The sequence below is a fragment of the Sceloporus undulatus genome, chromosome 1 (assembly GCF_019175285.1).
Source record: "Sceloporus undulatus isolate JIND9_A2432 ecotype Alabama chromosome 1, SceUnd_v1.1, whole genome shotgun sequence".
Taxonomy (NCBI): domain Eukaryota; kingdom Metazoa; phylum Chordata; class Lepidosauria; order Squamata; family Phrynosomatidae; genus Sceloporus; species Sceloporus undulatus.
The window spans coordinates 263,491,452-263,506,305 of record NC_056522.1 but is presented as its reverse complement, the minus strand read 5'-3'; the positions used below and the strand labels follow the sequence as shown (position 1 = coordinate 263,506,305).

Sequence of the window (14,854 nt, the reverse complement as noted above, 5' to 3'; positions counted from 1 at the left end):
GTTCTGAGGGTGCGGGGCGGATTATGTGGGAGGAGGTGCTCCTTCAAGTAACTCGGGCCCAAGCCATATAGGGCTTTATAGGTAATAACCAACACTTTGTATTGAGCCCGGAAGCTAATGGGCAGCCAGTGGAGAGATCTTAATACCGGTGTTATATGGTCTGACCTGGATATTCCAGCGACCAATCTGGCTGCAGCATTTTGAACCAGCTGAAGCTTCCAAACCTGGTACAAAGATAGCCCCATGTAGAGCACATTACAGAAATCTAACCGAGAGGTTACCAGTGCGTGCACTACTGTTTTAAGGTCCTTTTGGTCCAGACAAGGACGCAGTTGGCATATCAGCCGAAGCTGGTACCAAGCACTCCTGGCCATCGCATCCACTTGTGATGACAACTGTAGAGATGAGTCCAGGAGTACTCCCAAACTGCAAACTTTGTCCTTTAGGGGAAGTGTGACCCCGTCCAGGACTGGATGACAAATTTCCCTGCCCGGACTTAGGTTATCTATCACGAGTACTTCTGTTTTCTCTGGATTCAGCTTGAGTTTGTTTTCCCTCATCCAGCCCATTACTGACTCCAGACAGGCATCCAGAGGAGAGGTGCCATCCTTAGTCACTGTATCAGTCGGAGACATGGAGAGATAGATTTGGGTGTCATCAGCGTACTGATAACACCGTGCACCATGTCTCTGGATGATCTGTCCCAGCCCACTTTCCCCCGCACCCACTTTCCCTGACTTGCTCCTTCACTGCGTACCCCTCCGGGAGAGTTTTATCCCAGGTCACACAGCTATCCTCCCCCAGCCAGGTCTCTGTGATGCATGTGATGCTTATACATCGTATAAGATGTGTGATTTATTTTTCACCGACCTAGCATTGCATAGGAGCAAGGTGAGGGTCTGTGGTATCCTTGGCACAATCCTCGGTTCTTTCGGGTTAACAAGGTGACTGGAAGATGGGATGGATATTAAGCATCAATCTCATCTTACTCGAAAAATATCTTTCACCCTGCATCTCCCCATGCCCTGCACAACTCTTATCGGTGCTCCTTGAACAATTTTGGACTCTACATCAATGTCAATGTTTTCTCTACCCATAACAACAATCTCAGCAGTCTCTTCTACATTAGTCCCAAAATGTTGTATTACTGGTAGGTTTTTCATCATTGTATACACTACTATAATACAGTAGATGAGGCAATAGGTGAAAAAAAGGAAAAGTCCTAATTTTATCACTTTAAGTGGTGCCATAAATTAGATTGACTTATACACCGATAGTAAAAATACTACAGTTACATCTGTAACATTAACAGTGGATGGCAACCATAAAACATGATATGATGTCAGTTCCACATCAACTCTGAGCCATCCATGTTTTAACCTGTATTTTAAAACTCACAATTTGCTTCAGAAAATCTGGAGCTCTCCGGAGCGATGCTGGGTGGCTGTTATACATGTATGTCCTACTATGGTGCCCAGCACCACTGCTGCTAGCAGACATCACTACCCCTGAGGTCACAACGAGGCACCCAGCCATGTGATTGACATTGGGTGCCTTGTTTTCAATGTAAGAAGTGACTCATGCCAGCGGTTGCAGCACTGGGAGGCACGGCAGGACTCATGCGTAGACAGCTATCTGACATTGCTCTGTAGCATCCAGCTAATGGGGGGAATTTGGTACAGCTTTGGAGCCAGGATACTCTGGGAGAAGCCCGGAGTATTCTGGCCAGTGTAGACCCACCCCTGAACTCAGAACTGTGGTTGCCAGTCTTGCTTTTGCTTTGCTTGTTCTTTCTGTTTTTTCCTATTTGGAATCCCATTCGACATTTTGACTTTCATCCTCCATAAGCTATCCAGCTCCATAGGCAGATCTCTTGGTTAGATAGCCAAAGGCTTAAAGGTTTAACTCTCTCTGTCTACTTATATAAGGTAATAACTTGTCTAAATATTTCTTTGCCTGTCTTGATACTGAGATCTAATCCTAAAGTGGGCTGTGATACTGTGAATGATAACAGGCTTTACATGATCAAATGCATGACAATATCCACTGCATAACACAGTCTTCCTGGTGGTGATTTTTAAAAGCTAAGATGTATTTTTTCCTTTTTTCTTTAGGAAATGATTACAACACATTCTCAATAAACAACTCTACTGGAAATATAACAATGAATAAGCCTGCCAACACACTACAGACATTCATGTTGTATATTGTGGTAGGTCACTTTAAAATATGATTATTCTGAGTTTCAACAGTGGATCGAGAATATATGTTTGTTAAAGAGAAAGGAATTGGGCAGTGACAAGGCAGTCTCCAGTCCTCAGGGCAAGCAGGGAAGAAATCTCAGGGTGAGAGCATTGTCTTGAAAAGTTTATCCATGTATATATTTTCCTCATTCATTAGATTGGCATTATTTATTTGAATGGCACATTCAGTGCAACTGCATTTGGCCGTCTATTATGCTTAATTACATCACTACCCTTCTCCATAACATCACAAGGGCTTGCCTCAAGATTGCCCTGGAGTTATCACCAGGTGTCAGTTTTTTGCCCTGAAAGGATGTTTCTGTAGCCCTCAACCCTCCAAACTCCCCAGACTGTTCTTTTACCCACATGGAAGAATATTCATCTTTTAAATAGGTTGTAATTTCTGCACTGTTAAACTTTTCTTATTTTTTTTTAAAAAATACTTTTTTCCAAACCCAGAGCTGCAGCTGCCCACTCTGTGATAACTTTGAAGCCAGAGTCAAGGATTATAACAATAAAATCTGTAATTCCAGTTCTTAAGGCCCTATCCAAAACAAACTTACAATTTCCCTTCCTCTAAGTGATTGTTATCCCAAGGAAAGAATTTGGTATCTGTACATCTCTCAATCTCTCTTTCTCTAGGCTTCTCAAGAAAACAATCCATTTAGATATTCTCAAACTACTGTGGAAATCAAAGTTGTACATAGAAATGACTACAAGCCTGACTTCAACACTACTTACATGGGAACAGTGTCTGTGGACATGCCTGTTTCCAGCCTGGTTATGGAGGCCGGCAGACCTTCAGTACCCCTGAAGATTTTTGCAGCTGATTATGACTTCCCTAATGTAAGGAACTGATTGATGCTATGGGGCAAGATGATAGCAACCAAGCTGAGAGCTTAGGGAAGGGAGAGGGAGAGAATATTTTTGGACTACAGCCCTTATATTGACAACAATGGGTAGTTAATGTAACCAATTAAGACCATATCTAGAACCATAGTCTGGAAAGAGGTTTTTTTTTAAGTTGCTACAGTTGTTCAGCAAGCATGGCTATAGAACTCAGGGACTCATGTAGTGGATTCTGGAAGTTGTAGTGCAAAAATGTCACTTTTTTGAAGTTTCATCCTTAGTGGGTGAAAACTGTGGCCCTCCAGATGGTGTTGGACTGCATATTCCATCATTCCACACTATTGGATATTGTGGCTATCTCATGGAGGCCACACTTTAGCCAACCTTAGGACATTGGCATACAGTGCATATTGCATAACTGAGGTAGAATGAGCAGCATTCGAGCTTTCCTATTGTAATCCATTCATTTGATTAATGTCTAATGTAGATTTTTATTCACTATTTGCAGGGAATCAATCCTGACATCAGATATGAGATCCAAAACAGTAGTGATTTCAGAGTTACCTCGGATGGATTTCTCCTGACCAATGTCGCTCTGAATGTGGCCTCCACTATCACCCTTTTGGTGAGTCATTCCTAAAATTATTGTTAGCTGTTGACATGTTCAGAGCTGAAAGAAAAGTCTGAAGCTACACAACACATACAATAGGGACATGGAATATGAGAAGCATGAATCAAGGGAAGCTAGATATAATGAAGAAATGGAATACAAACATTGCAATAATTGGAGTAAGCAAGCTAAAATGGTCAAGAATGGAGATTTTGAGTCAAATTACAGTGTTTTACTCAGGAAATGAAAATCGAAGAAGAAATGGGGTGCCATTAATAGTGAGAAAAGATACAGCAAAGGCAATCAAAGGATATAATGCAAAGTCTGACTGAGTCATAGCAATAAGACTTCAGGGAAAACCCATCAAGCTAACCATAATCCAAGTTTATGCTCCCCCTATAGTGGCAGAAGAAGAAGAAGAAATTAAAAGATTTTGTGCTGGCATCCAGGAGGAAACTGATCACACACCAACAAAGCACTTCTTGTTAATCACAGGCAATTGGAATGCAAAAGAATGAAACAGAGAAGAATCAAAGATTATAGGAAAATTTGGCCTAGGATCAAGAAATGAAGCAAGAGAATGACTGATTTAAATTTGCAAGGCAGCAGTTTGTTCATCAGGAATACATTCTTGAAGCAGCCAAAGAGGGAACTATATATATGGACATCACCTGATGGCCAATATAGAAATCAGATAGACTACATAATTGGAAGCAAAAGATGGAGAAACTCCATCCTCTGTCCAAGAACAAGATCAGAAGCAGATTGTGGCACAGACCTTGAACTGCTGATAACAATTAGAGTACAACTGAACACTAAACCAACCATCATGCCAAAATACAATGTGAAGAACATCCCCACAGAATGTAAAAATAATGTAAAAATAGATTTGTACTGTTAAGCCTAATTGACTGGGAGCCAGAAGAACTCTGAACTGAACCCAAGGAAACTGTTAGGGAAGAAGGAAAAAAGATACTACCTGCAGCTAAAAAGCAAAAGAAGCCTTAGATGAAACTCTTTAAGCAGTGAAGAACAGTCAAGAAGGAAAAGTAAAAGGTGACAGAAATAGAGTCAGAACCCTGAATGCAACTGTTCAGTGACTTGTGCACAGAGACAAAGATAACTACAATAATAATTAATGCAGAGAAACAGAAGATGACAACAAAAAAAAGCAAAGCTGGGCAGTGAAGAAAGCTAACAACCAGAAGATCAACTCATTTGAAATGTGGTGCTGGAGAAGAGTTGTAGACATATCATGGACTGCCAAAAAGAGAAATAAATGGGTCCTAGAGCAAATCAAGCCTGAACTCTCCCTAAAAGTCTAGATGACTAAAGAGACTGTTGTACTTTGACCATCTCATGAAAAGACATGACTCACTAGAAAAGACAATAATGCTTGATAAGGTAGAAGCAGTAGGAAAAGAGGAAGGACACATTATAGGTGGATAGACTCAGTCAAAGAAGCCATCGCCCTGATTCTACAATACATGAGCAGGGCTGTTGATGTCAGAGTGACTTGGAGGACTCTCAGTCATAGGTTCGTCATAAGTCAAAGTCAACTTGACAGCAATCAAAACAACAATCTGGTATTCATTGACAGTCTCCCATACAAGTACTAACTGGTGTTGACCCCACTTAGCTTTGAAGATAAGATCTGGTACCTTTAGGGCCGTGGTTGTGAACCTGTGGCACGCGTGCCCTCTTTGGCATGCAAAGCCATCTCTGAGGGCATGCGGCCGAGGATGAAACCCCAGCGCAGTAGAAAGGGAGACCCAGGAATGCAGCTCCTTTTTTGTGTATGTGTGGAAGTGGTGCACTCTGGGTAATGTAGTCAGTGGTAGCAATCCTCACACCCATTTTGCAATGCACTCTGGGTAATGTACAGTCAGTCTCAAGCCCTTCCAGGGCGGGAGGAGTATGGGGAATGGAGTGCTCCCTTCCTCTGGCTCCTGACATCCTGGAAAGGCTTGGGAGAAGTTTCGTCAGAGGGGGTTTTGCTATTGCTAGCCTGAGGCTAAGAGAGTATGGTGTGTGTTTGTGTGTGTGTGCTTTCAAGTAGTTCCTGGCAACACTAAGGTGAAACTATCATGGGGTTTTCTTGGCAAGTTTCATCAGAGTTTGGACATCTGGTCTTTAAAAGGTTTGCCATTACTGCTTTAGGGTTTTTAAGCTAGCTGTACCAGCTGAAATTCCCATTTCTACACAACCATTACATGACCCTCATTTTACCTAATAACCTTCATATGGTTGTGGTGTGCATTGTATAATAGGATATTGCAAAAAAGAAACTGAGATTTTATACATTCTCAGAATCTTTTGTAGCTCCGTAGAGCACCTTCCCATCCATATACCTTCCAAATCTGCTAAGGGGATTGGTGGTGAAGTAGATTTAAAGAGGATGCTTGCAGGAGGAGGGGAGAAAAAGGCCCACTGAATGAGAAAATGTCTGCTTGCACAGTGTTATACTTTTGCCCACTGATGTGTAATACATTTAATACATGAATGAGAATTTACCGTAAGCATTGACAACCTGTGTTGTTGTTGTTTCTGATATAGACAAATGTTTAACATACACTGTTTAAAATACTTATACTTTAAATATTATTTTCATCTTATAGAGAAAACCTGGAATAGTTCCATAGACATTTAATAAGATTAAAAGAGCATAGGGTGTTCAACATTGTAGACTGGTTGTTTTAATTATTTTTAAATAGGTTGGCAGTAGCACTTTTTTTTCAGAGATTGAGGAAATTCAATACAAATAAAATGCTTCTTTTTCTTGAACCACCTCCTGTAACTGCTACTTGTCTTGTATAGTTTGTAACAAATATAGTAAATATGGTAAATACTGTTACTCTAAGGATGTTTTAGTGAGGAAAATCAGTATTTTAAACAAAATGCAAAGTTGCTTCTTTGATTCCAAATTGGTTAGTTTAGTGGAGTTATGATCATGCTTGCTGTCTCCACATCTTGGTGATGGAGCATTGTATATAACTTTTACATAGCAGGTCTTCACATGTAGGCTCCGACTATATGCTCTGACAATTGTCTTCATAATTAGTTCCCTTCATTGACCTCAGTGTAGACAGGCTTCAAGTTGGCAGTGATAATTCATATCCAAACATGGTCCAGTGCATGGGCATGGGATGCATGGGATATGGGATATGGGATTTGCCATATGTGGGGGACCAGCCAATATGATCAAAATCTCCACCAAATTCATAGTTCAAAACCAGGGTTGATTTTTTTTACTGCATAAATTGATTGTCCATTTCAGTAGCCATTTCCTGTATTGCTATGTACTGTATATGCATTATCCTACTTGAGAGTATGTATTTTCCCTGGAAAATGATTAACCATCCATTATGAAGCCAAGCCCTCCCTCCAGTCCATCTGCCTTGGTCCAGGCCTCGGAGGTAGAGAGGAACTGCTGGACCTCTTACCCTCTCCCTCCACCACTCCCTTCTCCTTCTGTGTCATGTCTTTTTAGATTGTAAGCCCGAGGGCAGGGAACCGTCTAACTAAAAGATTGTATGTACAGCGCTGTGTAAATTTACAGCGCTTCATAAATAAAGGATAATAATAATAATAATAATAATAATAATAATAATATATACACTTTCTGTCTACACAGGCTATTGCTAATGATACTGTGGCTCTGCAAGAGGCAAAAACTTTGATTACTGTAGATGTCCTACCTTTGGCAAGTATGTTGGGGATACCTTTATGGGGCATACTGTGAAGATGGTATTTAGGGATCTCAGTGGAGTTTATCAGACAAGGGGAATTGGAAGTATAATCCGATGGCAATCTGAATGCAATCATGGGGTTTAACGTTATTGCGTGATAAACCACTACACACAATTTCGGACAATGGGAAGTCAGTCCAAAGTCAGTCAAACGCAATCATGAGGTTTCACGTTATTGCGTGATAGACTGCCACATGCAAATTCGGGCAATGGCATGCTATATTTGGGCAATGGGGAGTGAATTCGAATGCAATGCTTATTCACATAATTGCGTGAAACTAGCAACTTTAAGTGAATGCGTTTTGGCCCCACTTTCTTTTCATTCAAAATTAAGAGAAATTCCTCCCGTTTGATAAACTCCAGAGACTGCAGAAAGAATCTAAGAGCAGCACATTCTACTGGTCCTGATGGGCTCAGCATTTATTTTAACACAGCAGTGATCAATGCAAACACTGGCAGTTCCACATGTATCTTTCCAAAATATTTGTTTCATGTATTTGGCAGTGAATAAGGTATTCTTCCATTTCCTCAGTGTGAAATGAAGGGGGTCTTTGCCAGAAGACTGGGATAGAGAGTCTGCTGTCATGTGTTGCATCATAATTGTTACACTTTTCATAAAGGCTGTGGTCCTCCATTCTGAGTGCCATTTGAATGAACAAACAATTGAGTTACAGCTATAGAAACATATTCTACAAAGTAACTTATATTACACATGATGTGTTTTCAGCTACAGCAATTCCAACCACCACCACCACCACCACCACAACAACAACCCCTACAACACCCTTCCCTGTCATCCCAGGGACGGTGACGACTACTTCAAGGCCTTCAGGTTCATCCTCCAGTTTACCCCCTGGGATAAACAGCACTCTATCTACAGTTCCCTCTGGATCTACCAAGTCCACAACACCACCTGCAAGTACAACGAGGAATACTGGCATTACAGGGAGTACGGGGAAACCTGTGACAGGTACACCTGGCTCACTTATCCCTCCTTTTGTAACTAAAGTGTGGGCCCTCCACATTTATTGGTGTTAGGGTTGCAGGACCCCATGGAAATGGAAAAACCACAAATTTAAAAAAACACTATTTTTTTACCTGAGAGAAGACTTCTCTGGCCATTTGTAGATCCTCTAATGCAACTATATGGTCAACATCTGTACAGTAAAGCCTCCCATCATCACAATTAATATATCAGAAACTCAGTCCGCCAGATCTCCTATAATAGAGTTAAGCCAAGCACCAGTGATCAACCTAGCGGCTGGAAATGACAAGTCTACTGTTCAACCTCCGCCTCTTCCTCACTAAATCTTCCATAATAGACTAATGTATGACAACCAGTAGGACTGGCCATTCTGTCTAACAAACCTTTCTCCAAATGTCAGCAACCAAATGTTCTATCCCAGATTCAGCTTCCACAATTGATAGAGCCATACTGTCCTAAATTCTGCTTCTGAATCTACTGTATCAAGCACAACTTCTATTGAATGCTAGATCAGTGACTGGGAAAACAAGTGCTGTTGAGGATTTGATGGCTGTTGAGGATCATGGATGAGGCTGGGATGGGATAATAATCTTTCTCAGCAATGCTCAGATCTGCCTGCCAGTTTTTTCTGTGCAGCAGTAGGTGAGATCTTGGGGGGGGGGGGGAGTGGTCTATCATGATTCCATCTTTCTGACCAAGTGCCCTGTTCAGCACTCTGCACGTTTTGAGTGTTTATACCTGTGAGTAACCAGGACATAATAGGGATCCTCTTTGTGTACCACCAACCCCTCTGCTCCACAGTCTTCCTTCCTGAGCTAGCCTGGGTGGTCTTGAGGTTGGGGTTGGAATCTCCTTGGCTAGTAGTATTGGGAAACTTCAACATCCTGAAACTGCCAGTTAGGGGTGGCTCAAGGTTCATGGTCTTCATGACAACCATAGGTCTGTTTCAAGTGATATCTGGGCACACCCATGCTGTTAGGCACACTTTGGTCTCCTGGTGGCTCTTGGGGATTTTCCTGGTGCCTCCGCAGGCAATCCTGTTGAGGTCTGGAATGATGAAATAGGCAGGGCAATGGACACAGTTGTTCCTGAGAGTTTCCTCTTATGGGGTGCAGCTAAACCAGCCTTCTTGTTTTCCAAGGCATAAGCAGCAATGAAATGAGTGAGATGGAGACTAGAGTGATGATGGCAGAAGACCTAAGCAAGTCCAACTGATTTCAGAGTACTTGAAGGTTTACTGTTTGGCAGTGCAGGCAACAAAGAAATTGTTCTTTGCTGCCACTACTCCACCAGCAAGGAGCTGTTTCTGGTGGTCATGTTAGTCCTCAAAGAGAAAATGGAGACCATTCAGTGGCCCACTCTGAGAAGAATTTCCATTGCACTTTGCAGATAAAATCACTCAGTTCCACTCCAAGTCAACTGGAGTTGATACAGTTCCAGTGGGTGTAACCTTGGCTCCTGCTTGTCTTGTGTTATTGGATATTTTTTAGATTGTGCAACCTGTGTATTGTTCTTTTTAAATGATAAACCACCTTGAATCCCAATTTTGGGAGAAAAGTGGAATAAAAAATAAGTATAACTATATCATCATTATTAATTACTACTACTACTTCTTACTACTTCTGCCATCGTTCCACGGACTGGGGGACCCCACACTCAACAAGCCCTACTTCGCCATCTACTTTCAACAACTACGACCTCAGCATCTCCAGGACCGGGGGAACCACACCCTCAACAAGCCCTACTTCCCCATCTACTGTAACAACTACAACCTCAGCATCTCCAGGACCTGGGGACCCACACCCTCACAAGCCCTACTTCTCTATCTACTGTAACAACTACAACCTCAGCAACTCCAGGGCCTGGGGGACCCACACCCTCAACAAGCCCTACTTCTCCATCTTACTGTAACAACTCACAACCTCAGCGTCTCAGGCCCTGGGGGACCCCACACCCTCAACACAAACCCTACTTCTCCATCTATTTAACAACTAACAAACCTCAGCATCTCCAGGACCTGGGGGCCCCACACCTCAACAAGCCCTAATTCTCCATCTATTTTAACAACTCAACCTCAGCATCTCCAGGACTGGGGGACCACACCTCAACACAGCCTATCTTCTCCATCTACTGTAACAACTACAACCTCAGCATCTCCAGGACCTGGGGGGGCCCACACCCTCCACAAGCCCTACTTCTCCATCTACTGTAACAACTACAACCTCAACATCTCCAGGACTTGGGGGATCCACACAGTCAACAAGCCCTACTTCTACATCTTCTGTAACAAGTACAGCCTCAGCAGCTCCAGAACCTGGGGGATCCACACAGTCAACAAGTCCTACTTCTACATCTTCTGTAACAAGTGCAACCTCAGATAGTACAAAAGGTGAGTGGGAGCTGTGTTTGAGGGGTTATCCCTGATGTTTTCACAGTTTTTTAAAGTGTGTGTCTGCTTTTGCCACTGTGCTGATGGCCTGAGAGGGTGGGGGTTCTGCTAAGCCACTGGCCTGATTGAGGGAGGAGCTACCAGCAACTAACTCTCCAGTCCCAGAGAGTCTTTTGGGTCAAAGGGGAGGGTCAGTTGGGGTAAGGCTGTTTGGTTTGTTTAGCTTAGTGGAGGCTTGCTTGTGTGTGCAGTAGTGTCTATTGTTTTATTGTAGTTTGGTGACCTTGTGTCTGTTGGGTCAAAGCTAATTGTGTTATCTGAATGGAGGTGTGATTGTGTGCCTATTAGCATTCTATTGTTCTATTGGTTAATCATCATCATCATCATCATCATCATCATCATCATCGTTTATTTATATCCTGCCTCTCTGTCCTCATGACATGATAATGAAGTGTGAGTGGTGGGATCCTTAGGTGGGAGTAATCATGTTCGCCTGAAGTTTGTTATATGCTGTAATGGGGAGGCCAAGCATAGTCAGACACACATAGATTTTCGGAAAACTGATTTCAGTAAAGTTAGGGAAATACTGGGTGTGATCCTGTAGTCAGGAATAATAATAATAAATAATAAATTTTATTTATATTTCCCACCTCTCCCAACAGATCGAAGCAGGATTACAACCAATACATTCTATACAATAATAATTTCAATAACAGTTATTTAAAATCACAATTTAAAACAGTGTATTATCTAAAAATATTATAATACAATATTAAAATATATCATTACATCCTGAAGTGGAGTTATCTTCGATTCTTTATAGAGTCAGGAGGTGAAGTTTTTCTTCAGATCTTTATAGAAAATCAGCGGGGTATGCTTGCCAAAAGAGATTGTTTTTTAATGCCTTCTTAAAGGCATTAAATGAGTCGGATCTCTTCCAGAAGGTTGTTCCAAAGTGTAGGGGCCATAGCTGTATATGCTCTTTGGGAAGTAGATACTAGTTTAACTTCCCAGTTGTTCTTATAATGCGGGGTGGATTATGTAGGAAGAGGCGTTCCCTCAAGTAACTCGGGACCAAGCCATGTAGGGCTTTAAAGGTGGTGACCAACACTTTGTATTGTGCCCGGAAGCTCATTGGCAGCCAGTGAAAAGATTTTAATACAGGTGTTATGTGGTCTGACCTGGAAGTTCCAGTGACCAACCTGGCTGCTGCATTTTTGACTAATTGAAGCTTCCGAACTTGATACAAAGGTAGCCCTATGTAGAGCGTGTTACAGAAATCTAAACAAGAGATTACTAGTGCGTGTACCACGATTTCAAGATCCTTTCAGTCCAGGTAGGGGCGCAGTTGATGTATCAGCCGAAGCTCAGTACCAAGCACTCCTGGCCATCGCATCTACTTGAGATGATAACTGTAGAGATAATTCCAGGAGTACCCCCAAACTACGGACTTTGTCCTTTAAGGGGAGTGTGACCCTGTCCAAGACTGGATGGCAAATCTCCCTCCCTGGACTTGGGGTACCTATCACGAGTACCTCTGTTTTCTCTGGATTAATCTTGAGCTTGTTTTCCCTCATCCAGCCCATTACTGACTTCAGGCAGGCATCCAAAGGAGAGACGCCATCCTTAGTCACTGTATCAGTTGGAGACATAGAGAGATAGATCTGGGTGTCATCAGCATACTGATAACACCGTGCTCCATGTCTCCAGATAATCTCTCCCAACGGCTTTATGTAAATGTTAAACAGCATGGGGGAAGGAATGGCGCCCTGAGGGATGCCAGATAAAAGAGAAGGGAGATGAGGATAGATGGAAGTTTCTCAAAAGGGAGATATTGGAGGCACAATTTCAAACGGTTCCAATGACAAGAAAAAATGGAATGTATTTCAAGAAACCAGGATGGATGACTAAAGAATTGAACTAAGTTTTAAATGGGACATGTATAAGAAGTGGAAAAGGGGGGAAATCACCAAAGAGGAATTCAAACAAATAGCAAGCACAACTAGGTGGAAAGTCAGAAAAGCTAAAGAACAGAATGAGCTCAGGCTTGCTAGAGAGGTTAAGAACAATAAAATGGCTTTTTTAGTTATGTCCATAGCAAAAGGAAGAAGAAGGAAATGCCATTGCATGGAGAAAATGGCATGATGCTAACAGAGGACAGAAAAAATGCAGAACTAATCAACACTTTCTTTGCATCAGTCTTCTCCCAAAAGGAAAAGTGTGCTCATCCTGAGGGAAATGGAGCAGAGGACACAATAGGATAAATGTAGCACAGAATAAGTAAAGAGATAGTACAGGAATACCTGGTTAATCTAAATGAATATAAATCTCCATGAACTACATCCAAGAGTATTAAAAGAACTGGAAAATGTAATATCAGAGCCATTGGCAATAATTTCTGAGAACTCCTGGAGAGCAAGAGAAGTCCCAGCAGACTGGAGGAGGAAAAATGTTGTGCCCATCTTTTAAAAGTGGTGGTGGTGGTGGGGGGGTGAATTTGCAGTCCAATAACACTTGAAAGGCCACATGATTCTCACCTCTGATTTTCTCCTGGAGAAAAACTATTCTACCTAGAGAGGTAGAATAGCTGATTAAGAGGCTTGGTCTCAAAAACAGTCATGAATCTGAGACCAGTTTTTCTACTGTGCACCTCCACAGAGGGTCCAAATAATGAAAGACTTGCAGTCTCAACCAGGCATAGATTCTGAGCTTCACCAGGCAAGCTGTCAATGGTGTAAGCCATACAATGGAAGTGCAAAATCAGTAGATTGAATCCTGAACCATGGCACATGAAGTCTCAATCCTACAAATGTAGTGGTGGAAAATGTTCATTGAAATGAACTGGATATCTTAGTTACACCTAAAATGTAATTTCTTTTCATTGGAATTAATCATGACTACTATTAGACAAAGCAAAGTGAGGGTGGCTGCTGAAAATGTCAGAATGATTGGAAATGGTATTGATTATAACTTTTAGTAAAGGATGAACACTAAATCTGATGTATGAACCTAAGGTATGAACACTAAACCTGCTTTTTAGTTTAGTGCCTCCTGACAAATTTAATAGACTGTCTTAGTAGGATAACTGGGAATTGGAGGGGGGGGGGGTCAGGGTAACTGCTGAAAAAATATATACAGATTAATTAATGCTGAGTATCCAGAAGAAAAATGTCAAGTTTGTGTACTAGGTACTGAAAATTAATATTTCATCTTGGAATCTGGTCCGAATTAAAGGTGACATTAATAAAGGTTTGACCTTTAAATGCCTGTGACTGAAGAAAACTTTCAGAGGCTCAGTGATTTCATCTATCAAACCATGGGATATGGACTGTATTGCAAGAGGAATTCTATGATTCTAAGGTTGCCTTTGGCTGGACTGTCACTGTGACTGAGGTGACTGAGAGCTCATTCTCAAGTAATCCTATAGGGAAGGGAAACCAATATAGAACAGCTGGGCAAATGAGAACATGATTAAACAATGGAAGAAGGAGGAAGGAAAACCCCAAATTTAAAACAGAGGAGAATGGCTGGAGTTTAGAAACAGGAAAGCCAAATAGAAGATTATCACAACACTCAAGGGAGCAAAGCTAAGTAGGTATTTTCAAAGACCCAGAGCATAGGCACAGTGGTGGCAGGGGGCTTCAATGTCACTGGTGTGGTATCGCTGTTCTGTGTTTTTAGTTAGAGCTTTAAAGGAGCATAACTCCACCTCCAAAATAGGCTCAGCACCTTGGATAGCTCCTCTAAGTTCAGAGTGAATTCATTGCCTCACTGAGATGGGAGTCTACAGCTGCCAAAGCACCAGCCCATGCTACTGATTTGAATAAAATCAGCACATCTGGCTATATATGGATATAGGCACTTTTAGAATTACTAATTTATTTACAATTCACAAATGTAAACAAAAATGATAATTGGATACACATAATGGCTTCCTCTCAGCACTGAATAAGTCCTCCTAAGATATACAGTATACAACAACAACACTCTTTTCAGAGGTTAGACCAAAACTAAAAGCAGTCATATGCA

At 41.8% G+C, this 14,854-nt stretch overlaps 1 protein-coding gene across 1 annotated transcript in view; it reads left to right on the top strand.

Moving 5' to 3' along the window:
- Positions 1-14,854, top strand: part of CDHR5 (cadherin related family member 5) — a 54,561-nt gene that overhangs the window by 28,847 nt on the left and 10,860 nt on the right. Inside the window, 10 exon segments of the mRNA XM_042449952.1 lie at positions 2,115-2,212; positions 2,886-3,089; positions 3,601-3,717; positions 7,337-7,409; positions 8,179-8,421; positions 10,214-10,241; positions 10,243-10,351; positions 10,354-10,468; positions 10,528-10,601; positions 10,603-10,825. Of these exon segments, the coding sequence (XP_042305886.1) occupies positions 2,115-2,212; positions 2,886-3,089; positions 3,601-3,717; positions 7,337-7,409; positions 8,179-8,421; positions 10,214-10,241; positions 10,243-10,351; positions 10,354-10,468; positions 10,528-10,601; positions 10,603-10,825 (1,284 nt within the window).